Source organism: Crinia signifera, chromosome 6 (assembly GCF_055691185.1).
Source record: "Crinia signifera chromosome 6, ASM5569118v1, whole genome shotgun sequence".
Classification (NCBI taxonomy): Eukaryota; Metazoa; Chordata; class Amphibia; order Anura; family Myobatrachidae; genus Crinia; species Crinia signifera.
The window spans coordinates 280,515,555-280,542,102 of NC_139222.1; the positions used below are offsets into that span (position 1 = coordinate 280,515,555).

A 26,548-nucleotide genomic window follows, 5' to 3' on the forward strand; every position below is an offset into this window, starting at 1 on the left:
TTAAGTCATGTCGACCTTGGCCCATGTCGACCTTAAGTCAGGTCGACCTTCCTGCCAGTCGACCTAGTGGGGTCGACCTAATGACTGTAGACCTAAGTTCATTCTAATAGATGACCGCTTCCCATTCAATTGTGTGCAGCAGGTGATTGGCAGAAGAAGGCACTTTCTGTATAGAGATAGTTACAAAATACCCTCCTTCTCAATCTGGATTGCATGTGCCGGGGGTATCTCCCGGTAAGCTGGCTCTCAGATGTTATACGCCATTATCATGTGGCCTTACACTGGCCTATTAGACCCAGACATATATGTTACTGCTAATGGGATGGGTTTGGGAGTGTGGTGCCCCCTGTGTTGGTAGGGCTGGTCTGCTCCAGGTTGGCACACCCTAACACTTTATTAACACTTATGTTTTCCCTATCACATTGTATTTATTTTAATCACACCTCTCACCTCCTTACATAGCACTTATGTGCTTCTTATTAACCCCTACTAACTTTCATTTGTGTGCTGCCCTGGAGTGATCAGCCTGTGCCGGCATGATAGGGGCCCACACCCCAGACCAATACCCAGTATTAGGGACCCCCAGTGACACAGAGACACCTTGACGTACGGCCTGGGGGCTTAGCCCTATATCTGCAGATATACGCAACCAAGATCTCTGTATTACAGTATCTGATTATTATGTGTATATTTCTCACTCAGGGCCTTATTCTAGTTCACTCTTAGAGGCAAATTCCTTCTTAGCTGGACAAAACCATGTGCACTGCAGGTGGGGCAGATGTAACATGTGCAGAGAGAGTAAAGCTCTATACCCACACATCGATTTGCTTTTGATTCGATGTAAGATTCGATTTTCTATTAGATCTGGCATTAGATCTTTCCATTCCATTTGACATTAGATCTGTACTTTTGCATTAGATATCGAATTCGATATACATTCATGGTACATTGTACATATTTGATTTACTAGATCGAATTCGATATTTCCTTGGCTGCACAGTAGTTTTTTCTGTTCGATTTTTGTGAAAACGGGAGCGCGCATCGAATGGAATGTAGATCGAAAGTGACACAGAAAACATTCGATTTCGTTTAGGATTCGATTCGATTTTTGCTTCTATAAGCAAAATCAAATCGAAAATCGTGAAAAATCGATGCATGTGTACAGGGCTTTAGATATGGGTGGGGTTTTTCTTCAAAGTGAGATCTATATTGCAGTGTAAAATAAAGCAGTCAGTATTTTCCCTGCACAGAAACAAAATAACTCACCCAAAGCTAAATCTCTCTGCACATGTTACATCTACCCCCCTGCAGTGCACATGGTTTTGTCCAGCTAAGAAGGAATTTGCCTCAAAGAGTGAACTAGAATAAGGCCCTCAGTGTGCAATTGGGATACAAAATGTTTTTTCCTAACCAGAATTACCCCTCCCTTTTGGCACCTGAGTGACATCACAATCTGATTGAGCAGCTTACCAACAAATGTGTTGTGCTTGCTGTACCCTATTTGCCCTTATAGAGGTCAAATGGGGGAATATATTAATTGCATGTTAAGGCATGCATAATTGTGACACTCTGCTTATATAGTCATCTTTTATAGGAACTCGTAAATGACATTTTGTCTTTTTTTGTACCTTCTCTTAAATTTACGGTACTTACAGTGTTTACTTATTGTAACATTTGTTGCATTTACTATGCAACCGGTTTCACCAGTCCCGTCCTCCCCCATCTCTGCCATGCTACTGATGCTGGCACAAAAAGCCATTGTTACAGGACTTCCCATAATGCACTCACTTGTTCTCTGGCATTATATTAGCTCAGCAATAGGGCTCAGAGACTGGGATGGTGGCAGCATCCTGGCGGTCAGGATGTCAGCGGCCCCGTGTATGCCGACGCTGACATCCTGACTTCCGTCAAAAGACCAGTGCACCATCCATGAAGGATCAAAATGACAACACCGGAAAACCGACATCCAGTATCCCGATCAGTAAGTATGCTTGGAGAGGCTGGCTGTGGAAGGAGGGCTAAGATTAGGCGCTAGTGGGGGGACTGTGGCCTTTATTCTGGTTGATTCATTCGCCTACACATTCGTTTGCGGTCGTGCAAACAGACCGCACACGGGGAGCGAAGGCACGCCTATAAGACCACCGAAGCCGTTTGTTTGGATCGACACAGAAAGGGGGCGTGGCCTGCTAATGCACGTATGCTACCATGTGTATGCGGATCTTAGCCTGACCGCTCGGACTTCCAGCGTGCGGACGGGCGGACGGCCGAGCGCACAGGCTCGGCTGGTGTTTAACACTCCACAGCATGAATCCTCACAGAAGTGATGCTTAAACCATTACCCAATTACCCAAAGTGTATGTTGTTTATTGATAAATGAGAGAAACGTCTATGCTGTATGGATGAGTATTTTGTTCAGCTGAAAGTAATGTAGCCATTGTGCGTGTTGATTGTCCGAGCGAATGCGGGCCCGCTGAGATGGCTGGGCTGCGAGGCGGGAGAGTTGCTTTTTTTATGCAAGTGTTTCTCATGTGAAACGCCCGAGCGCTCTGTGACTCGAGCGAGGCCGCTGCCCAGCACTTGATGTCACCACCAATGTATACACCCCAGGTGCCGCCCAGTTTTGACCACCCTTCGATACGCCCACATTACGCCTACTGTGTCCAAGCGTGCTCGGCAGAGTATTTCTGTTCGCTGGGTCACGTCCGTGCGCGGCTGAGTGAACCTGCACATGCGCATAGCGAACAGTACGCATGCGCAGTAAGCTAAGAAACACGCTCCGAGCGAAGTTGTATCCAAGCGATTCCATCAGAATAACCTCCTTAATGTCAGGTGCCGAGGGGAAGGTTAGAGCAGAGGTGGGAATACCATTGGTGCAGCAGGTGCATGGCATCGGGGCCCCTGAGGAATAAGGGACCCACTGCTGCCACCCACTACTGTACGGCATATTGGGAACTTGGGTTGGAATGGGAGAGGGGGGGCCCAAATAATATTGTTGCACCTGGGCCAACCAGTCACCAGATCTGCCTTTGGGCTAGGGTCAGGCTGGGGGGAGGGGAAGGTTAGGGTCAGGCTGGGGGGAGGGGAAGGTTAGGGCCTGGCTGGGGGGAGGGGAAGGTTAGGGTCAGGCTTGGGGAAGGGGAAGGTTAGGGTCAGGCTGGGGGGAGGGGAAGGTTAGGGTCAGGCTGGGGGGAGGGGAAGGTTAGGGTCAGGCTGGGGGAGGGGAAGGTTAGGGTCAGGCTGCGGGGCTGGGGGTTAGGATGAGTCAGTTGGGTACATGGGTAAGTTTTAAGCACTAGCGGGGAGGCTTATGGTAAGGTTGCCGGGGGGGGGGGGGGTTAGGGTTTGGTGCTAGAAGGGAGGGTTGGGAGTCAGGGGGGGGGGATGCCAACATCGGTATGTTGACCACTAGGATCCTGACTGCCGGTTATCCATATGTATCCCCAGAGACAGAGCATTACTCTTGTCAACATGTCCTGACCACCGACCATAATACATCTATTACACCCTATACAGACATAGGACACTACACCCCAACATGTCCTGACCGCCGGCCATAATACATCTATTACACCCTATACAGACATAGGACACTACACCCCAACATGTCCTGACCGCCGGCCATAATACATCTATTACACCCTATACAGACATAGGACACTACACCCCAACATGTCCTGACCGCTGACCATAATACATCTATTACACCCTATACAGACATAGGACACTACACCCCAACATGTCCTGACCACCGGCCATAATACATCTATTACACCCTATACAGACATAGGACACTACACCCCAACATGTCCTGACCACCGGCCATAATACATCTATTACACCCTATACAGACATAGGACACTACACCCCAACATGTCCTGACCGCCGGCCATAATACATCTTTTACACCCTATACAGACATAGGACACTACACCCCCAACATGTCCTGACCGCCGGCCATAATACATCTATTACACCCTATACAGACATAGGACACTGCACCCCCAACATGTCCTGAGCGCTGGCCATAATACATCTATTACACCCTATACAGACATAGGACACTACACCTCAACATGTCCTGACCACTGGCCATAATACATCTATTACACCCTATACAGACATAGGACACTACATCCCAACATGTCCTGACCACCGACCATAATACATCTATTACACCCTATACAGACATAGGACACTACACCCCAACATGTCCTGACCGCTGACCATAATACATCTATTACACCCTATACCGACATAGGACACTACACCCCAACATGTCCTGACCGCCGGCCATAATACATCTATTACACCCTATACAGACATAGGACACTACACCCCCAACATGTCCTGACCGCCGGCCATAATACATCTATTACACCCTATACAGACATAGGACACTACACCCCAACATGTCCTGACCACCGACCATAATACATCTATTACACCCTATACAGACATAGGACACTACACCCCAACATGTCCTGACCACCGGCCATAATACATCTATTACACCCTATACAGACATAGGACACTACACCCCAACATGTCCTGACCGCCGGCCATAATACATCTATTACACCCTATACAGACATAGGACACTACACCCCCAACATGTCCTGACCGCCGGCCATAATACATCTATTACACCCTATACAGACATAGGACACTACACCCCAACATGTCCTGACCGCTGGCCATAATACATCTATTACACCCTATACAGACATAGGACACTGCACCCCCAACATGTCCTGAGCGCTGGCCATAATACATCTATTACACCCTATACAGACATAGGACACTACACCCCCAACATGTCCTGACCGCCGGCCATAATACATCTATTACACCCTATACAGACATAGGACACTACACCCCAACATGTCCTGACCACCGACCATAATACATCTATTACACCCTATACAGACATAGGACACTACACCCCAACATGTCCTGACCGCCGGCCATAATACATCTATTACACCCTATACAGACATAGGACACTACACCCCAACATGTCCTGACCGCCGGCCATAATACATCTATTACACCCTATACAGACATAGGACACTACACCCCCAACATGTCCTGACCGCCGGCCATAATACATCTATTACACCCTATACAGACATAGGACACTGCACCCCCAACATGTCCTGAGCGCTGGCCATAATACATCTATTACACCCTATACAGACATAGGACACTACACCCCCAACATGTCCTGACAGCCGGCCATAATACATCTATTACACCCTATACAGACATAGGACACTACACCCCAACATGTCCTGACCACTGACCATAATACATCTATTACACCCTATACAGACATAGGACACTGCACCCCAACATGTCCTGACCGCCGGCCATAATACATCTATTACACCCTATACAGACATAGGACACTACACCCCAACATGTCCTGACCGCTGGCCATAATACATCTATTACACCCTATACAGACATAGGACACTACACCCCAACATGTCTTGACCGCTGGCCATAATACATATATTACACCCTATACAGACATAGGACACTACACCCCAACATGTCCTGACCGCTGTACATAATACATTTATTACACCCTATACAGACATAGGACACTACACCCCCAACATGTCCTGACCGTTGGCCATAATACATCTATTACACCCTATACAGACATAGGACACTACACCCCAACATGTCCTGACCACCGGCCATAATACATCTATTACACCCTATACAGACATAGGACACTACACCCCCAACATGTCTTGACCACTGGCGATAATACATCTATTACACCCTATACAGACATAGGACACTACACCCCAACATGTCCTGACCACTGGCGATAATACATCTATTACACCCTATACAGACATAGGACACTACACCCCAACATGTCCTGACCACTGGCCATAATACATTTATTACACCCTATACAGACATAGGAAACTACACCCCAACATGTACTGACCACTGTACATAATACATCTATTACACCCTATACAGACATAGGACACTACACCCCAACATGTCCTGACCACTGTCGATAATACATCTATTACACCCTATACAGACATAGGACACTACACCCCAACATGTCCTGACCACTGGCCATAATACATCTATTACACCCTATACAGACATAGGACACTAAACCCCAACATGTCCTGACCGCTGGCCATATTACATCTATTACACCCAATACAGACATAGGACACTGCACCCCAATATGTCCTGACCACTGGCCATAATACATCTATTACACCCTATACAGACATAGGACACTACACCCCAACATGTCCTGACCGCTGGCCATAATACATCTATTACATCCTATACAGACGTAGGACACTACACCCCAACATGACCTGACCACTGGCCATAATACATCTATTACACCCTATACAGACATAGGACACTACACCCCGACATGTCCTGACTGCTGGCCATAATACATCTAGTACACCCTATACAGACAGAGGACACTACACCCCAACATGTCCTGACCACCGGCCATACTACATCTATTTCACCCTATACAGACATAGGACACTACACCCCAACATGTCCTGACCGCCGGCCATAATACATCTATTACACCCTATACAGACATAGGACACTACACCCCAACATGTCCTGACCACCGGCCATAATACATCTATTACCCCCTATAAAGACATAGGACACTACACCCCAACATGTCCTGACCACCGGCCATAATACATCTATTACCCCCTATAAAGACATAGGACACTACACCCCAACATGTCCTGACCGCCGGCCATAATACATCTATTACCCCCTATACAGACATAAGACACTACACCCCAACATGTCCTGACCGCCGGCCATAATACATCTATTACACCCTATACAGACATAGGACACTACACCCCAACATGTCCTGACCGCCGGCCATAATACATCTATTACACCCTATACAGACATAGGACACTACACCCCAACATGTCCTGACCGCCGGCCATAATACATCTATTACAACCTATACAGACATAGGACACTACACCCCAACATGTCCTGACCGCCGGCCATAATACATCTATTACACCCTATACAGACATAGGACACTACACCCCAACATGTCCTGACCGCCGGCCATAATACATCTATTACACCCTATACAGACATAGGACACTACACCCCAACATGTCCTGACCGCCGGCCATAATACATCTATTACACCCTATACAGACATAGGACACTACACCCCAACATGTCCTGACCGCCGGCCATAATACATCTATTACACCCTATACAGACATAGGACACTACACCCCAACATGTCCTGACCACCGGCCATAATACATCTATTACCCCCTATAAAGACATAGGACACTACACCCCAACATGTCCTGACCACCGGCCATAATACATCTATTACCCCCTATACAGACATAGGACACTACACCCCAACATGTCCTGACCGCCGGCCATAATACATCTATTACACCCTATACAGACATAGGACACTACACCCCAACATGTCCTGACCGCCGGCCATAATACATCTATTACACCCTATACAGACATAGGACACTACACCCCAACATGTCCTGACCGCCGGCCATAATACATATATTAAACCCTATACAGACATAGGACACTACACCCCCAACATGTCCTGACCACTGGCCATAATACATCTATTACACCCTATACAGACATAGGACACTACACCCCAACATGACCTGACCGCCGACCATAATACATCTATTACACCCTATACAGACATAGGACACTACACCCCAACATGTCCTGACCACCGGCCATAATACATCTATTACACCCTATACAGACATAGGACACTACACCCCAACAGGTCCTGACCGCTGACCATAATACTTCTATTACACCCTATACAGACGCAGGACACTACACTCCAACATGTCCTGACCACTGGCCATAATACATCTATTACACCCTATACAGACATAGGACACTACACCCCAACATGACCTGCCCACCGGCCATAATACATCTATTACACCATATACAGACATAGGACACTACACCCCCAACATGTCCTGACTACTTGAAATAATCATAATAATCATTGTTTTAATTAAAAAACAAACAAACAATAGGATTTACAAATGACACGACAATGGATAACAATATCACAGAATGTATTTACTGCATCTCATCAGATTAGTGAAGAAATAACATACAAGAGCTAGACTTCTTACCTCTGTGACGATTATACAGTGCAGCCACTAGCCCTGCAGGATACTGTCCCTTGTTGGCACCTACAGGGTAGAACGCATAGTGCCAGCCCTATAATACCATTTACTCCCTCGCCGCTGTTGCGCTGTAATCACTGCAGCAGCCATAAAGTAGTTTGCACTACACTCTGCAACGCTGCAAAGTCCGCGTCTGCGATTATACCTGCAAGCAATAAATAAGCGCCTATTTTTTTATACAAATATTTCCTGGTTGAGGAACGCCCAATAGCATTACATCACATACTGTAAGCATCAGAGAGGTGCAGAATATCAGCATTATTAATAATAATAATAATAATAATAATAACACATATGAATGAAATAATAATAGTTATTATACCCAGGGTGCATGATGGGTACAGGTACAGGGGAAGGTTGGTGATTGTCTGTGTACCCATTAATGCTCACCCTAACACACAGATCAATGCTGCGCACTCACCTGATGTCTCCATAGCTTGTGTTCTGTTACCTGGCACTCAGAGCAGCTCCTGTCCGCTCTCAGACATACAACCGTTTCTGTGGCATGCAGCCGGCAGGTAATACTGTACTTACAGGCAGGTGGCTGGTAGTTGGCAGAGATTGCAGCTTGTCAAGTCCTCTTCTAGTGACTGATTAAGCGTTCTGGCTGCAGGTACAGTATATGTACATAGCGATGGATGAAACCTGATCCACCTGGAATTCCCCATTAATACACATTATAATCCGGCAGAGGAATTCATCTCCAGTTGCTGGAGGTCAGGGGAAAACCAACGCATTGCATTGGCTGACGGACAAAATAAAAGCAAGCCAGATACTTAAAGGTGTATTCTGCATTTCCTTGAGATCAGGTAATTGGTCCCTCTTAAGTACCAGATGCTGTTGCCCCTGATAACGGTGGTAGGAACGTTAAGGCCTAAAACCACTTCATTTACACCATGAAGTAGGCAAGTTTAACCCCCGTATTGGAGAATTTGGGAAAAGTCCAAATGCGAAGGTTGGAGATTGGTTCACAAAGTAACCGCCCGTCCTGTGTAAAGGAAACAGGGACAATTTAACCCTTTGAGTGACAAGTTAATTTGTCAAAATAGGAGTGAAATTTGCCAAGCAAACATTTTTATTCATCATAATAAACTGTAATGTTTGGCTCACACTTGCCTACCCTCCCAAAATGGCCGGGAGGCTCCCAAAAATCGGGTCCCCCTCCCGGCTCCCTGGGAATGTTAGCATTTCTTCCCCCAGGCCCCCACCCCTTCCCCGCTGCACTAAATACTAAATACTTGGGTTTCCGACAGTCATTATCCCGACTGCTCCCTCGTGGGGTTCCACGACCCCCATAGAGGGAGAATAAAATAGGTAGTGAGCGTAGCGAGCCACTGTGCCCGCAGTGTGACGAGCGCAGCGAGCCCGCAAGGGGCTTCATTGCGCTCCCCCCGCTGTGCAGTCGGGATTCCGATGTCGTGCTACCACAACCATGCCCAGCCAGCACACAGTGCACACAGCTTCCAGCAGCCAGGCACAGGAGCCCCACACTGTGAGCAGCTGCCTCCAGCCAGGAGATCCTCCTCTATCACTTCCCCTACCTGTGGCTCACGAAGGTCAGTGAAGTAACACATTAATACCCCTTTCACACTTGAATGCGCATCAACCCGGGATTTACAGATGGAGTAGGTCTGATCCTTGCTGGCGGGTCGCCAGGACGTCCCCTCTGGTGACCCGCCAGCAGCCTCGCCAGCGAATATACTAAGACGCGCGTGCGTCTCACGCGCGTCTCAGTCTCCATCGCCAGCGCGACGGAAACCCTGTCCGTCTCCGCCTCAGGGAGACGGACAGGGTTAGGGGGGGGTGCGGGCAAGCGGCGGGGACTCCGGGTTACCGCCGGCAAGCCGGCGGGGACCCGGGGGAACGAATGGAAGCGCCGTCGGAAGGGGACGCGCGCGCCTCTCGTGCGCGCGTCCTCTTTTCGCCACCGCCATGGCGCTGGCGGGGGATGGCGGCTGGCGACGCCAGCGCCATCCCCTGCCAGGATGAGAGCTGCTCCATCTGTAGCTCAGTGTGAAAGGGTCTTGGACGAATATCCCATGTTCAGCATTCCGGGATTTCTACCCAGGTCCTGATTTATGTAGAACCCGGAATCGACACGGGATGCGGTCAGTGTGAACGGGTATTCCGGGTCAGCGTGACCCAGATCCCGTTCACTGCAGTGAAAATGAGCCGCTGGGAGGTGCTGACACCTCCCAGCGCCACCCCGCTAAGCCTCCAGATGACGCCACCCGCCCGACTTCATTCCGGGTCGGGTGGCCAGTGTGAAAGGCTACATTCCCGGGTAGTGTCCCGGGATGCATCCGGGAACACATACAGATGTAACGGGTCTCATCTTTGCAGAGGATGGCGATGGCGTCGCCATCCCCTGCCCCGCCGCCATCTGTATGCCGGAAGGGGACGCACGAGGTGCGCGCGCGTCCCCTTCCGACGGTGCTGCCCTCGGTCGCCCGGTGCCCACACCGGGCGACCGCACACCCCCCCCCGCAGCCTCCTCGGGTCCCCCCCCCGCCCCTCGAGCGGGAGGTGGACAGTAATGCGTCCGCCTCACCGCCCGGATACTGAGACGTGGGGGACGCACGCGCGTCTCATTCAGATAGCGGCGCCGTGTTGCTGGCGATCCGCCAGCAGCATGCTGCTGGCGGATCGCCAGCAAAGACGAGACCCGGTACATCTGTATACAGAGCAGGGGAGGTGTAGGGAGTGGGCTACAGCCAGAGACAAATAACCTGCTACCCTTATGCAGCCTCACCCTAACTTGTCCCCTAACCCCTCCTCTCCTGCAGCCTCACCCTAACCTTTGCCCTCCTGCAGCCTCACCCTAACCTGTCCCCTAACCCCTCCCCTCCTGCAGCCTTACCCTAACTTCTCCCCTAACCTCCCCACCTGCAGCCTCACCCTAACCTACCCCCTAACCTCTACCCTTCTGCAGCCTCACCCTAACCTGTCCCCTAACCTCCCTACCTTCAGCGTTACCCTAACCTGTCCCCTAACCCCTCCTGCAGCCTTACCCTAACTTCTCCCCTAACCTCCCCACCTGCAGCCTCACCCTAACCTACCCCTAACCTCTACCCTTCTGCAGCCTCACCCTAACCTGTCCCCTAACCCCTGCCCTCCTGCAGCCTCACCCTAACCTCTGCCCTCCTGCAGCCTCACCCTAACCTCTGCCCTCCTGCAGCCTCACCCTAACCTGTCCCCTAACCCCTCCCCTCCTGCAGCCTCACCCTAACCTCTGCCCTCCTGCAGCCTCACCCTAACCTGTCCCATAACCCCTCCCCTCCTGTAGCCTCACCCTAACCTCTGCCCTCCTGCAGCCTCACCCTAACCTGTCCCCTAACATCCCCTCCTGCAGCCTTACCCTAACCTCTGCCCTCCTGCAGCCTCACCCTAACCTGTCCCCTAACCTCCCCTTCTGCAGCCTCACCCTAACCTCTGCCCTCCTGCAGCCTTACCCTATCCTCTCCCCTAACCTCCCCTCCTGCAGTGTTACCCTATCCTCTCCACTAACCTCTCCTCCTGCAGCCTCACCCTAACCTGTCCCCTAACCTCCCCTCCTGCAGCCTTACCCTATCCTCTCACCTAACCTCCCCACCTGCAGTGTTACCCTATCCTCTCCACTAACCTCTCCTCCTGCAGCCTCACCCTATCCTCTCCCCTAACCTCCCCTCCTGCAGCCTTACCCTATCCTCTCCCCTAACCTCCCCACCTGCAGCCTTACCCTATCCTCTCACCTAACCTCCCCACCTGCAGTGTTACCCTATCCTCTCCCCTAACCTCTCCTCCTGCAATGTTACCTTATCCTCTCCCCTAACCTCCCCTCCTGCAGTGTTACCCTCCCTATCCTCTCCCCTAACCTCCCATCCTGCAGTCTTACCCTATCCTCTCCACTAACCTCTCCTCCTGCAATGTTACCTTATCCTCTCCCCTAACCTCCCCTCCTGCAGTGTTACCCTCCCTATCCTCTCCCCTAACCTCCCATCCTGCAGTGTTACCCTATCCTCTCCACTAACCTCCCCTCCTGCAATGTTACCTTATCCTCTCCCCTAACCTCCCCTCCTGCAGTGTTACCCTATCCTCTCACCCAAGGGCGTAACTACCATAGGTGCAAGGGGTGCAGCTGCTTTGGGGCCCAGAGCCGAGGGGGCCCATCTTTACTGTCAATTAATATGATTTACATACATTTATCACCATCAGTTGCTAAATGGGGGGCCTCTTACAAACTTTTGCTATGGGGCCTACTAATATCTAGTTACACCCCTGCTCTCCCCTAACCTCCCCACCTGCAGCCTTACCATAACTTCTCCCCTAACCTCCCCTCCTGCAGCCTTACCATAACTTCTCCCCTAACCTCCCCTCCTGCAGCCTTACCATAACTTCTCCCCTAACCTCCCCTCCTGCAGCCTTAAAGGCATACACATGTATGATCCCTTAGTAAAGGACCACGGATCGCCCCATGTGTATGCCCTACAGTGATGGTGATGCGCGGGCCTGCACGTCGCTATCGCCCAAAAGGAAACCCGGTGCTTGAACTGTCTTACCTAGATCGTGTGGGGCTATTTCCTATAAAAACAATAGGCCACTTTGTACGATCGCTCAGCATTGTGAGTGTACCACGATGTGTGCTGAGCAATCATGCCAGCATGTCGCTCAGCACAACAGCCAGGTCGTCCCATGTGTACGGGGCATTACCCAGGGGCATAACTATAGCACCGCAGCCCCCACGGTCGCGCGCGGGGGGGGCGCTGTGCATGTGGGGGCGCTGGGGGGGCTACGGTGCTATAGTTAGCCCCCGCCCGCAGCCTGCAGCCTTACCTGTCTTCAGTGGTGGTCATTCTTCTGCTAGTGAGACGGACCACAATAAAATGTCCACCCCATATAGCAGACAGTTCTCTGAAACAGGGGGCATAAAAATGTTTCTTGCCTCTTGGCGCTTCGCGGGTTTGATTCGCTCACCACCTGGCTACTAAAGGCAATCGGTGGTGGTATGCATAGTGAAATAGGTGTTCCACCGTCCTTGCTGTTGTGGGTCACATGGCATGTTCCATTGGTCACATGGACCGAACTACACTTATTGACTGGGAACTAGCTGTTAATATCCCATTTAGGCTAACAAATACTATGACCGTGACAAAAAGTGGTCATGCTGGTTAGTGGGATGGAATGTGACAGAAATAAGGCATCATGCACAGAGCAACAACTGATTCTTCTTCTGCATAAGCAAACCTGTTCTGACATTGGGAAATTTTTACGCTTCATCCTCTGGAAAAACATTAGGAAAAAATTATTGGGGTGCACTTCTAAAAATAATGGGCCTAATTCAAGTCCTGACACAATGGGGTGCCATGTTGCAAAATACCAATGTTCGTTGGATGCACTACGGCTGGCAAGTGATGGAGAGCTGCCTGAGTGGGGACCAGACATGGTTTCCTAAATCAGCCAAGTGGTTTGTGTTTTGAAGGATTAACAAGGGCAGGATCTCAATCGGAAGGCAGAGATTTCCTAGACGCCTGGTCGTAGAGCCCCACAAGGGAGAATGGCCCCTGTAAGCCGGGATCCCGACGGTCTGGCAATTAACAGTTGGGATTCCGATGTTGGACTAATGACTGTCAGAATCCCCACGGAACATCATCTGGAACCCATAACAGCAGCTTTACCTCCGCACCTGAACCAGGCCCAGTGTGCAAGATGTACACGGTACCCCCCAGGAACGGGAGCACAGCGCACTGGGCGGCGGCCTCCTCTTGTGTGACGCCTAACTATGAGGCCCACTGATGACGGCTCGCATATACAATTTCTCTAGGCCTTGTTTCTATGTTTATACAAAACATCCCGGGATTTATTGGAGCACAAACACTGTAACCTCTTTATAAGTCGCTTCTGCTACAGGAATTTGCGCTGATAACATTTACATCTAATGATTTTATTATGATGATTAAAGTTTTACTGTGTTTCTCTATTGATCGCCATGAACATGGCTAAATAGTATGCAGGGCGGGTGCAAGGTGTCTCAACACCACGGGCAGTGCTTCACATTACCGTCCCAAGGGCGTTATTCAGTAAGGATCTCAGAAGCAAAATCTTTCTCTAACAGACAAAACCATGCTGCGTTGCAGGTGGGGCAGATGTAACATGTAAAGAGTTAGACGTGCAGACGTGTTGATAAGACACAAAATGGAGCCCAAGTTCCGTCATATCTGTTCCCAGGTTTGCAGCTTTAATACTGGGGGGGGAAATAATTAAAAGGGTCAAATTTCCCCCAAGCTCCAGAGGACATTAATGCAGCTTTCCGTCCGCTGATTGCAGAAGCTTTGCAGTCCTTACCTGTGTGGCAGTAAATAGGGGGTGATTCAGGTTGGTTTGCAAAAGCAAACTTCTTCAATGGACAAAACAATGCTGCACTGCAGGTAGGGCAGATGTAACATGTTCAGAGAGAGTTAGATTTCGGTGGGGTGTGTTCAAACTGAAATCTATATTGCAGTGTCAAAATATAGCAGCCAGTATGTACCCTGCACAGACACAAAATAGCTCACCCAAATGTAACTCTCTCTGCACATATAACATCTGGCCCACCTGCAGCTCAGCATAGTTTTGCCTCAGAGCCCAATAGGGGTGGCTTTCCTGGCCAAATTTGTGTCATTTGCTCCCATTGACCCCCCTGCTGAGGGGGGTGGGGGGTGTTGCGGGAGACTGGCCATTTTCCGGGAGGCTTGCCCCCCTTTCTGGGGTGCTGGGAGGGGGGACCCGATTTCCAGGACCCTCCCTGCCATTCCGGGTGGGTAGACAGCCCTGGTTTAGAGCAGAGAAGGGAAAGGAGGGACAATATAAAATGGGTTATGCCAAGATACAGGTGGGAGACATTCTTCACAGGAAGAGGAGCAGCAGAACACGAGGACATGCACTGACACTAGAGGGAGGAAGGTACAGGTGGGAGACATTCTTCACAGGAAGAGGAGCAGCAGAACACGGGGACATGCACTGACACTAGAGGGAGGAAGGTACAGGTGGGAGACATTGTTCACAGGAAGAGGAGCAGCAGAACACGAGGACATGCACTGACACTAGAGGGAGGAAGGTACAGGTGGGAGACATTCTTCACAGGAAGAGGAGCAGCAGAACACGAGGACATGCACTGACACTAGGGGGAGGAAGGTACAGGTGGGAGACATTCTTCACAGGAAGAGGAGCAGCAGAACACGAGGACATGCACTGACACTAGAGGGAGGAAGGTACAGGTGGGAGACATTCCTCACAGGAAGAGGAGCAGCAGAACACGAGGACATGCACTGACACTAGAGGGAGGAAGGTACAGGTGGGAGACATTAGTCACAGGAAGAGGAGCAGGAGAACACAAGGACATGCACTGACACTAGGGGGAGGAAGATACAGGTGGGAGACATTCTTCACAGGAAGAGGAGCAACAGAACACGAGGACATGCACTGACACTAGAGGGAGGAAGGTACAGGTGGGAGACATTCTTCACAGGAAGAGGAGCAGCAGAACACGAGGACATGCACTGACACTAGAGGGAGGAAGGTACAGGTGGGAGACATTCTTCACAGGAAGAGGAGCAGCAGAACACGAGGACACGCACTGAAACTAGAGGGAGGAAGGTACAGGTGGGAGACATTCTTCACAGGAAGAGGAGCAGCAGAACACGAGGACATGCACTGACACTAGGGGGAGGAAGGTACAGGTGGGAGACATTCTTCACAGGAAGAGGAGCAGCAGAACACGAGGACACGCACTCACACTAGAGGGAGGAAGGTACAGGTGGGAGACATTAGTCACAGGAAGAGGAGCAGCAGAACACGAGGACATGCACTGACACTAGAGGGAGGAAGGTACAGGTGGGAGACATTCTTCACAGGAAGAGGAGCAGCAGAACACGAGGACACGCACTGAAACTAGAGGGAGGAAGGTACAGGTGGGAGACATTCTTCACAGGAAGAGGAGCAGCAGAACACGAGGACATGCACTGACACTAGGGGGAGGAAGGTACAGGTGGGAGACATTCTTCACAGGAAGAGGAGCAGCAGAACACGAGGACATGCACTGACACTAGGGGGAGGAAGGTACAGGTGGGAGACATTCTTCACAGGAAGAGTAGCAGCAGAACACGAGGACATGCACTGACACTAGAGGGAGGAAGGTACAGGTGGGAGACATTCCTCACAGGAAGAGGAGCAGCAGAACACGAGGACATGCACTGACACTAGAGGGAGGAAGGTACAGGTGGGAGACATTAGTCACAGGAAGAGGAGCAGGAGAACACAAGGACATGCACTGACACTAGGGGGAGGAAGATACAGGTGGGAGACATTCTTCACAGGAAGAGGAGCAACAGAACACGAGGACATGCACTGACACTAGGGGGAGGAAGATACAGGTGGGAGACATTCTTCACAGGAAGAGGAGCAACAGAACACGAGGACATGCACTGACACTAGAGGGAGGAAGGTACAGGTGGGAGACATTCTTCACAGGAAGAGGAGCAGCAGAACACGAGGACATGCACTGACACTAGAGGGAGGAAGGTACAGGTGGGAGACATTCTTCACAGGAAGAGGAGCAGCAGAACACGAGGACACGCACTGAAACTAGAGGGAGGAAGGTACAGGTGGGAGACATTCTTCACAGGAAGAGGAGCAGCAGAACACGAGGACATGCACTGACACTAGGGGGAGGAAGGTACAGGTGGGAGACATTCTTCACAGGAAGAGGAGCAGCAGAACACGAGGACATGCACTGACACTAGAGGGAGGAAGATTCAGGGGAAATGTGAGGAAGAATTACTTCACAGAAAGAGTAGTAGATAAGTGGAATAGCCTCCCATCAGAGGTGGTAGAGGCAAATACAGTAGTACAATGTAAACATGCTTGGGATAGGCATATTGATATCCTTTTACAGAAATAAGGATCAAATATGGTTTGAGGTAACATGTTTAATAAAGGGGCAGACTAGATGGGCCAAGTGGTTCTTATCTGCCATCACATTCCTACAGACCTTAAACCGGCCCCGTTTTGCGCTGAGATCCTGGCTGAATAACCCCCTAATTCCCCAGCGCTCTCCTTCAATCCTGTTCCACAATCTGCACTTACCCCGTCTATCAAAGTCTACTGAAGAACCAGAGCTCCCAATACGCCTGTTGGCGTATTGGCGAGCGCAGGGAGCGATGTCCATGTCGACTATGCCAACATTTGGGGCAAAAAAACGTATGCCGACCTTTTCACTGTCGACCTTCCCATTGTCGACATTGGAAAAAGGTCGTTACAAGGAACATGTCGACATAACAATGTTCAACACAGGGTTTTCAAGGTTTTTTGTGTCTATGTCGACATTGGTCGGCCTGGACCCCCAATGAGTGTTACGCTTCGCTCAGCTTGCTTCGGCCACACTTTTATAATCTCGCTCTATGCCGACATGGATTGTGAAGAACAAGTCGGTAAAAAAATAATGATCAAGAAATACTTGTGTTGACATTTTTCTGTGTCAACCATTCAGACGTCAACATTTTGCATGTGTCGGCCTTTTGTCAATGTCAACATATTGCACCTTGCCCTCTCCTATGTGTTGTCCTATCGGAAATGTTACACGGTGTCCCTATGCGTTTCGTCTGAGATCCCCAGAGTAGGGTTACATCTAATCCAGTGGGGGATATGGATTGCCAGGTTCTGTGGCTGGCTGGTTCCAGATTTGCAGTGCACCTGGTTTTGGACAGCCACGGAACCTGTGTAATTGATATGTGTCTCTGACTGAAGCAGTATTATAGTCACCCTTTCCCTGAGGAAGTCGTCACTGATACGCAGCGGGGTGTGTATACAGCTGGCACTTTGCCACCGCTCCCGTGTCTGCATGGCAGATATACTGTAACATGGTTTTGCCAATTGTGATACATATCTTCCAGATGGTTCCCCAGACGGGTTCAGGGGGTTTGTCGGTGACATTTTACCTTTTAGCTAAATATTGTGTATGAATGAAAGCACGGAATTGTATTTATTACACATTTACAGACATAAGAGGAATCCTGAAAACCATGAGTAAACCATAAGCCGTCTATACATTTATTTGGCTTGAACCTTAACATACACTTTAAGCTAGCTTAACTAAAGAATAACTGACGCTGACACAATAAAGACACGGACACCATAACAATTAGATTTAAAGGTCATATAGTATTTATTATGTGGCATGACCCTTCTTCGTAAAGGGCTGGCAATAAGGCGCCACGGATGACCAGCTCTAGTCACATCAAAAATGGCGGCGACTTAAACGCCCCAACTGACTGATATTAACATGAGGACGACTGAGACGGCCCCATCCGACTAAGGCACAACCTAACGCTGGGAAGTCTCACCACCCCTTCTCTGGCTGGTGTGGACACTCCGCTGACGAAGTGCCCACAGCGCCCCCCCGCAAAGGCAGGACACCCCGCCGTCTTTCCCGGGGGTAGTGCCTCCCAGCGCCCTCTCATGCCACAAGTGACCGCTGGACCGTGACGCCCTACCGCCCCAGTTCTGGAAATGGTAAATGTACCAAAGAATTGACTATAAATTGAGATGCCGAAGGCAAGGGAGGGTGGGTGGGGCTGAAATATTTCTTCAAGAGGAAGTACTTCCTGAAAGGACCTGCCTATATACCCCTCTCCTAAGCTCACGCCCCTAAGCTCTCCCATGGGCTAACCACAAAACTGAAACTAACTTAGTCAACTAGCAGTCATTAACTCTTTCCTGCCAACCCAAAAAATGTAAGCCTCTTAAGTACGCTCTGGCTTAGGCAGCCCTCGCTTAATCTAAGCCGTCTATACATTTATTTGGCTTGAACCTTAACATACACTTTAAGCTAGCTTAACTAAAGAATAACTGACGCTGACACAATAAAGACACGGACACCATAACAATTAGATTTAAAGGTCATATAGTATTTATTATGTGGCATGACCCTTCTTCGTAAAGGGCTGGCAATAAGGCGCCACGGATGACCAGCTCTAGTCACATCAAAAATGGCGGCGACTTAAACGCCCCAACTGACTGATATTAACATGAGGACGACTGAGACGGCCCCATCCGACTAAGGCACAACCTAACGCTGGGAAGTCTCACCACCCCTTCTCTGGCTGGTGTGGACACTCCGCTGACGAAGTGCCCACAGCGCCCCCCCGCAAAGGCAGGACACCCCGCCGTCTTTCCCGGGGGTAGTGCCTCCCAGCGCCCTCTCATGCCACAAGTGACCGCTGGACCGTGACGCCCTACCGCCACCGCCAGGCTCTAAGAGCCGCTATATAGGCTCCAAGAGCCGCCGCATGCCACCCACGAAGAACTACCTAAGTGTCCGCCTCACTAAACTAACCCGAAAACTATCCCTCAACAATAACCTCAAACCAATAAAGGGGGGATCTGAAAGAAAAGGTTCCTAACCGTCAGAAATTATACATTGCATTGATTAGTACGGCAAGGTAAGTTAGTACAATGGACCCAAGTGAAGTCGAAAACTTGATAAAAAACCTCTCGTGTGTCCCGGAAGGGGGAGGTGGGCCGAATTGAAATTAATAAGGACCCACGGAGGTAAAAAATGCAAGAAAGTCCTTCACACCCTGATTCCGGAACACTAGCTGTTCCAAAACCAGCGAGTAAACAGCGTTTTTGGGTCAGCGCCACAGGCGCACTACAACTAAATCTTATATACCTTATATAATACCTAAATGCAGCGGACTTCCATCGTCCCCATTGCCTGAATGGAAAAGTCAGAAGCCTGCCGGCCGCTGTGCAGGTAGCTGCCCCAACAGGCAATTTCAGCACTAAATATTGCAGCAGCCGCAAGGCCTGCGGTGATGACGCCAAAAGAGGATCAGCACCGAAACCCAGGATTATATCCGGGGCCTTACTGAAAAGCTGGTAATGGATGTGAATCCCTCGAGGAGGAATTGCGCATCCCGCTTATTCGCGCATCGCCAGCCAAGCGCCCTAGCAGGGACCCTTATAGGGGAATGGGCCTTTACTTAGAGCCGGCAGAGGGCTCACTGTAGATAGCGGGGGCCGCGGCAGCCTTACAATCCTCGGCGAGGTGATATGCATCATCCACTCAGCGTGCATGTCGGAACCAACACTAGCGCCTCGTGTGCAATCGGAGTCCATGTACGCTAAGCCCCTTTTCTTTTGCCGGAGGGGCGTGGCCCCCTCCTTACCTGGAAAGGGCTTAACTAGCGACTCGGCTGTGGTAATCTGGCTGGTGACTTTGTCGCTGCTAGCAGAGCGGTCAGTAAAGGAAGGCCCTGAGGTGGAGGCAAGTGCATTATCCAGCTCACCTGTTCCTGAAGAAGGCCCCACAGTCACAGGCAGAGTGGAAGTTCCCTGCTTTGGCTGCAGCAGTGGCCCCCGATGCACCCGGAACGGGAACGGCAGGAGCACCCGGAGTCGAAATGTGAGCCGATGGGTCGTCCGACCCTACTGCATTGCCAGCCGCACCGTGGAGATTCGGTGGCCTCGGGCATTTGAAAACAAAATAAATAAATAAATAATTGGGTCTGTAATCATATATTAAACTTATATAGGATAATGTCTGCCATCAAAAAATATATGTACATTAGTAGAATAAAGCAGAAAAAATACTAAAGAGGCAGTACATGGTAACTACAACAGGTGGCAGTGCTGAGCCCAGACATGGTCTGTACTCTGCGGATCTAGTGTTCTGATGACTCATGAGTCATGCAATTACTTAAATAGTTCATTTAGTTCACTGAGTCATACAGATCTCTGAACGAATCACTGGCTCTACAGCCATAATGAGTCTGTGTCTGTACAGTATCTCTGACCTACCATGTGTGGCACTATGTATTGTTACTGGAGAAGGTAGGTTACGGCGCTAAAGATCACTTTGTCTGTGGGAGCAGCTATGACTGAGTGGTCAAGTATCACAAATAGTACAGTAGAAAAAAGGGGGAATTGTCATGCGCTCACCTTATGTGCATGCTATGTATTGTGTGTATGGAGCAGAACTATGCACTGCCCTGCTCTCTTCTCCCAGTATATTAGGTCACAAGCTGCACTCCCAATAAGCCCAGACACAGTGCTGGCTGCTGCATGTTATATACTGTATGCAGCATGTTATATGCTGTATGCTGCATGTTATATACTGTATACTGCCATGCTCTCTTCTCCCAGTATATTAGGTCACAAGCTGCACTCCCAATAAGCCACAGACACAGTGCTGGCTGCTGCATGTTATATACTGTATGCAGCATGTTATATGCTGTATGCTGCATGTTATATACTGTATACTGCCATGCTCTCTTCTCCCAGTATATTAGGTCACAAGCTGCACTCCCAATAAGCCACAGACACAGTGCTGGCTGCTGCATGTTATATACTGTAGGCTCTGTTTACTCCACAAAACTAAGATGTATGAAACTCATTATACATAAAGTGGAGCAGTTGCCCCTAGCAACCAATTAGCCTATGTCACATCCCAGACTGTGCAAGATAAATTACAGGAGCAGACCTGATACCCCTCAAATTCTACACCCCAACTCTCTCTCTAAGGTAGTTACATTGGGGCAAAGGGGACATGTTTTCCTTCTAATTACTGTATTTGAAAAGCAGAAGAAAAAATAAATAATTGAATTTGGGTATTTTACTTGCATATTATGGGAGTAAAAATAGTAACCACAATGGGATTATTTTGCAGAGCTGAACATGTCACTATGAGGGTGCTGTATATACTTTTGCATTTCTAAACTAGAAAATAATCTGATTTATTAAACCTGTCTGATCATTCTAACAAGGCTGCCATGAGCTGGTATTATAAATGCCTGCTCTGTGTGTAATAATCTAGTCTGGTTCATACACTTCCATGTGCTCCTCTCAGTCTCTAAACCAGTGATGGAATAATGAACCAAATGAACTAGACAAACTAATCTTCTGAACTTATCCTTTGGTTGAACTAGTCACAAACATGAACTAGATTTCCCAACAACAACAGACAGTGGACTTAGCTACAGTAAGGCTGGTCTGGAGACTGGAGCTGCTGTACTTCTGCCAGGGAGCTGAAATATTTCTTCAAGAGGAAGTACTTCCTGAAAGGACCTGCCTATATACCCCTCTCCTAAGCTCACGCCCCTAAGCTCTCCCATGGGCTAACCACAAAACTGAAACTTAACTTAGTCAACTAGCAGTCATTAACTCTTTCCTGCCAACCCAAAAAATGTAAGCCTCTTAAGTACGCTCTGGCTTAGGCAGCCCTCGCTTAATCTTGACACTAATAAGGGGGCACTCTAGACATAAGAGGGCCCTGTAGTAACCTTCACATATTGATGTCAGACGTACTTGGTATGAGAGAGGGAGAGACCGCCCCCCCCCCCCCCCCCCCCCCCCCCCCCCGGGTGTCAGACAATTCAACTTCACAGGGGCAAAAGTTTGCTGGGCGGAATATTTTACCCATTTTCACCCACTTAGGAGTAAAATTTTCAAAAAACCCGGATTTGTGGGCAGCCGCAAATAACTGTCACAGTTTCCAAGCCACCCAGCAGGTCACATACATGTCACCTGGCAGAGTGCACTGACTGTCACATTTTCCAGACAGACTGACCGATTACAAACACCAATATTTTTCTGCAAATCTACAGTACAAATCTCGATTCAGATTTGTTAGCAGGTCAAAAAAGCCCTGAGCTGGACAAAACCATGCTGTGCTCCGGGGGGGCAGATGTAACGTGCGGAGGACAGTTAGATTTGGGTGGGTTACTTATATTGTTTCTGTGCAGAGTAAATACTGGCTGCTTTATTTTAGCTCTCAGTTGAAACACACCCAACCCAAATCTACATCTCTACAAATAGTCAGTAAGTGTACCCCAATAGGACCATGGTGAGTGTAGGCGTTACACTTATTGGGGGGTCAGTGTCGACAGCTGGTTGTGGGTACTGTCAAGGCCGGTGCTAGGGTGTCCAGCGCCCTCCTGCAAACCATACATTTTGCGCCCTTTCACATTGCCATTGCAACAAGCTGCAGCCCGATTGTGGGAGCGTATGCAACATGCGATCCTATGGAGGATCTCTGGTGCATGTACATGTATGCATACACCATCTCAGTGCTGTGTCCACAAAATGTTGCAGGCACTAAAGGTGCCCATACACGCTGTGAGAATCGCATACGTTATGGGCTAGATCGCATCGCATGAATGCAATGTATGTGCGATGCAATCCGAAAGCAGTACAAAAAGTATGTGCAGCACATACTTTTTGTACTGTTCGATGCGATGCACGCGGGAGCGGACATCGCATTGCACGCTGCTATTGCTGCGTGTATGACCACCTTTACATAAACCAGCCCATTATTTAAAAAGTATCTAAATATAAAAAAATCTACAATAATTAAAAAAATTGTTATGGACTTCCGCTTCCGGCCCCGATGTGAGCGGTCGCAGCTGGTGGGACCTCCGCTGAACCCCCAGCGCTTACCGCCTCCCCAGCTCCCCTAAAGCCATCGGAGATGTCGGGATGAAGCCCAGACAGTGAGCCCATGCCCCGCTGTGCCCGGAACTGAAGGCGCGCTGATCGGCGCCCCCGCCACCAAGCCACACGGGGACGCGAGGAGGAGAGGCCGGCGCGTCACCACTAGCCGCGACAGACTGAAGGTGCGCGGTATCGGCGCTGGACGGGGGACGGAGCGGCACCGGCACAGAGCGCTCGCCGGAGCCCCCAGTCACCCTAGCCCCAACCGACAGAGACCCCGGTGAGTCACTTGTACCACACCGCGCACCGCCGGCTGCTGCCAAACAGCCTCAGACAGACGCGGCCGCCATTTTGGACGCTCCCACACAGCGCTGCCAGACCTGCCGCCCTCCCTGGCTCACCCCACAGATACCTCCCCAAGCTGGAGCCTTCCTGCTCCTGACGCCTATCATACCGTTTGGGGGCCTAGAGAGGGGAAAGATACAGAAGAAGGAGTGCAGTTAACAGCCACAAATAAAAGCGAGCAGCCTCTGACACTGCCTAAAAGCAGAAAACTACCTAGCTGGCAACCAGGACACAGCGGGGCACTGTACTTTACTTTACTTTATTTTACTTTACTTTACCTCATTTCACTTCACCCCACTTCACTTCACCTCAGCAAGCCAAACCCGCAAGCAGAATTACTTACCCCACTGCCCCCTAGATAACAGCCAACCCTGGGCACACTTACTTCTTGCTGATCCTACCACAGTGGATGGACTGGTTCCTATCCCCACAGATGCCGAGGGGATCACAGAAACACAAACAAGGGGAGCAGAGATCTAAATCTACCACAAGATCACAGTCACAGTCCAGAATCAAAATGGCCACATCACATCCTAAACAAGACAACACAGCGTCTCAAGACCTGTTCTCCGAATCTCCTAAAACTCCTGAAGGGCAGCCGGTTACATACGCTGATATAGTGAAGGCTATTCAGGAAACCATGGGACCTCTCATGGATGCACAAGCTGCCAAATTCAACACAGCAATACAAAATGTCACAGCACAACTGAAACAGGTGGCCACTAAACAACAGGTCACTGATAACAGAGTCGGAGAGCTCTTTCACGATGTGGCCACACTCAAAACTTCTTCTTCCAGCCTTCAACAGACATGCTATGACCTGCAAAACAAAATAGATGACCTGGAAAACAGATCCAGGAGGAACAACCTAAGGGTTGTGGGCCTGGATGAGGACATCAGGGGCACCGACCTATACAAATTTCTCCAAATCTCTTTACCAGAAATGCTCCAGATTGCTGACCAATGCAAGGATATGGTGGTCGAGAGAGCTCACCGGTTGGGCCCGGCCCGTACCACCAAAGGGAACAGACCCAGAGTAGTAATATTCCGTTGCCTGAATTATCTACATAAAGAAGCAATTTGGTCGGCATCCCGAAGACAGCGAGATTTAACGTGGAATGATGCAAAGATATTTATATTCCAAGACTATTCCGCGGAAGTGACAAGATCCAGGAAGGAGTTTGCCCCGATATGCACGAAACTGTTTAATGCCAAAAAGAAGTTTGCCCTGCTCTACCCAGCTCGTCTGAGGCTCTTCGAAGGAGATAAGGCTAGAGACTTCACAACAGCGGCTGATGCAGAGAAAATATCTGGCCGACCAGGCCCGGACAGCGGACGCGGATCCAGAGAGTCGGGACAGCTCCGACCGTACAGACTGACATGCTTGGGGTATCGTATGTATATGGTTAATGTGGGAGTAAGGAAGATTAAGGCCCTTGGGCCGACATTTATCCTAATATAGCGATTAACGCTCACAATATGCTCATGGACTAAAAGTGAACATTATTGCCAGAAGAAAGATCTTTACAACTTAGGCGGGCGAGATAAATCATTAAGCATTAAAATTTAAAGTTCCTCACCTATACAAAACGTACAAAAAAAAAAAAAAAAAAAGGAGGGAGGGGGACACGGCTCCAAGACGCGACCCGTAGCCCACAATGTATGGGTATGGATAAGGAGGTACGGGGACTGGGATTGGGACGTGTTACTCCGGGAGTTAATTAGGGGTGGGTCTGTTTAGTTATTTTAGGTATTTTATTCCAATTATTCTAGTAAACAGTACCCGCTGTAGTAGACACTGTCGATTTATACAGTTTTAACATGTTTGTTAGGATTTGGGGATTAGGGAGTGGGGGGGGGGGGGGGGGGGGGAGTTAACTAGGGGAGTCCGCTAGATAGGAGAATGGTGTATGAGGAAGTTCTGATAGGAGTAGTTTCGGTCCCTCCTTCCAAGCGTGTCATTGCACGGCGGGAGGAGGCATCGACTTATAGGTTATGTTTATGTTTATTTGTATTTTCTGGTTTTTTTTTTCCCCCCGTGTGTCTTTCTTTCCCTTTTGTGTCTATCCCCAGGTATGGGACCCCATCTCAAAATATAGATACAATTTGAAATGATGAGGCTTAGGATAGGATATTAGGATAGGATCGCTGAATGTGGGCGGTTTTAACACCCCTGCGAAACGCAGAAAGATACTCACGTACCTAAATAAGATGTCCCTGGACATAGCACTCCTTCAGGAGACGCACCTTATCCCTCGTGAAACCCTGAAGCTTAACATGCTGAAATGGTCAGTGGTGGCTTCGGCCTCCTTTAATTCTAAGTCGAGGGGGGTGGCGATTCTCATACGAAATACTATTGATTACAAGGTGACGTCAACCGAGGTTGATGAAGGGGGGAGGTATGTGATAGTAAATGTTCTGATATATGATATCCCATACACTATCTGCAACATTTACGCCCCTAATATAAACCCGAGTGAGTTCTATGCATCCCTGGTCGC

General features: G+C 49.5%; 1 protein-coding gene across 6 annotated transcripts in view; it reads right to left on the reverse strand.

Moving 5' to 3' along the window:
* Window positions 1-26,548, reverse strand: part of PLEKHS1 (pleckstrin homology domain containing S1) — a 60,568-nt gene that overhangs the window by 30,047 nt on the left and 3,973 nt on the right. For 3 of the 6 annotated variants that reach the window (XM_083149766.1, XM_083149770.1, XM_083149765.1), the window contains exon 1: window positions 8,680-8,808. The exons of 1 other annotated variant lie outside the window; for it this stretch is intronic. In XM_083149766.1, coding sequence (XP_083005892.1) covers window positions 8,680-8,692 — 13 coding nt within the window. In that variant the 5' untranslated portion in view covers window positions 8,693-8,808. Of the gene's footprint in view, window positions 1-8,204; window positions 8,395-8,679; window positions 8,992-26,548 lie in introns of those variants that run through there. 2 more of the 6 variants (XM_083149768.1, XM_083149767.1) reach the window with 2 other exon arrangements.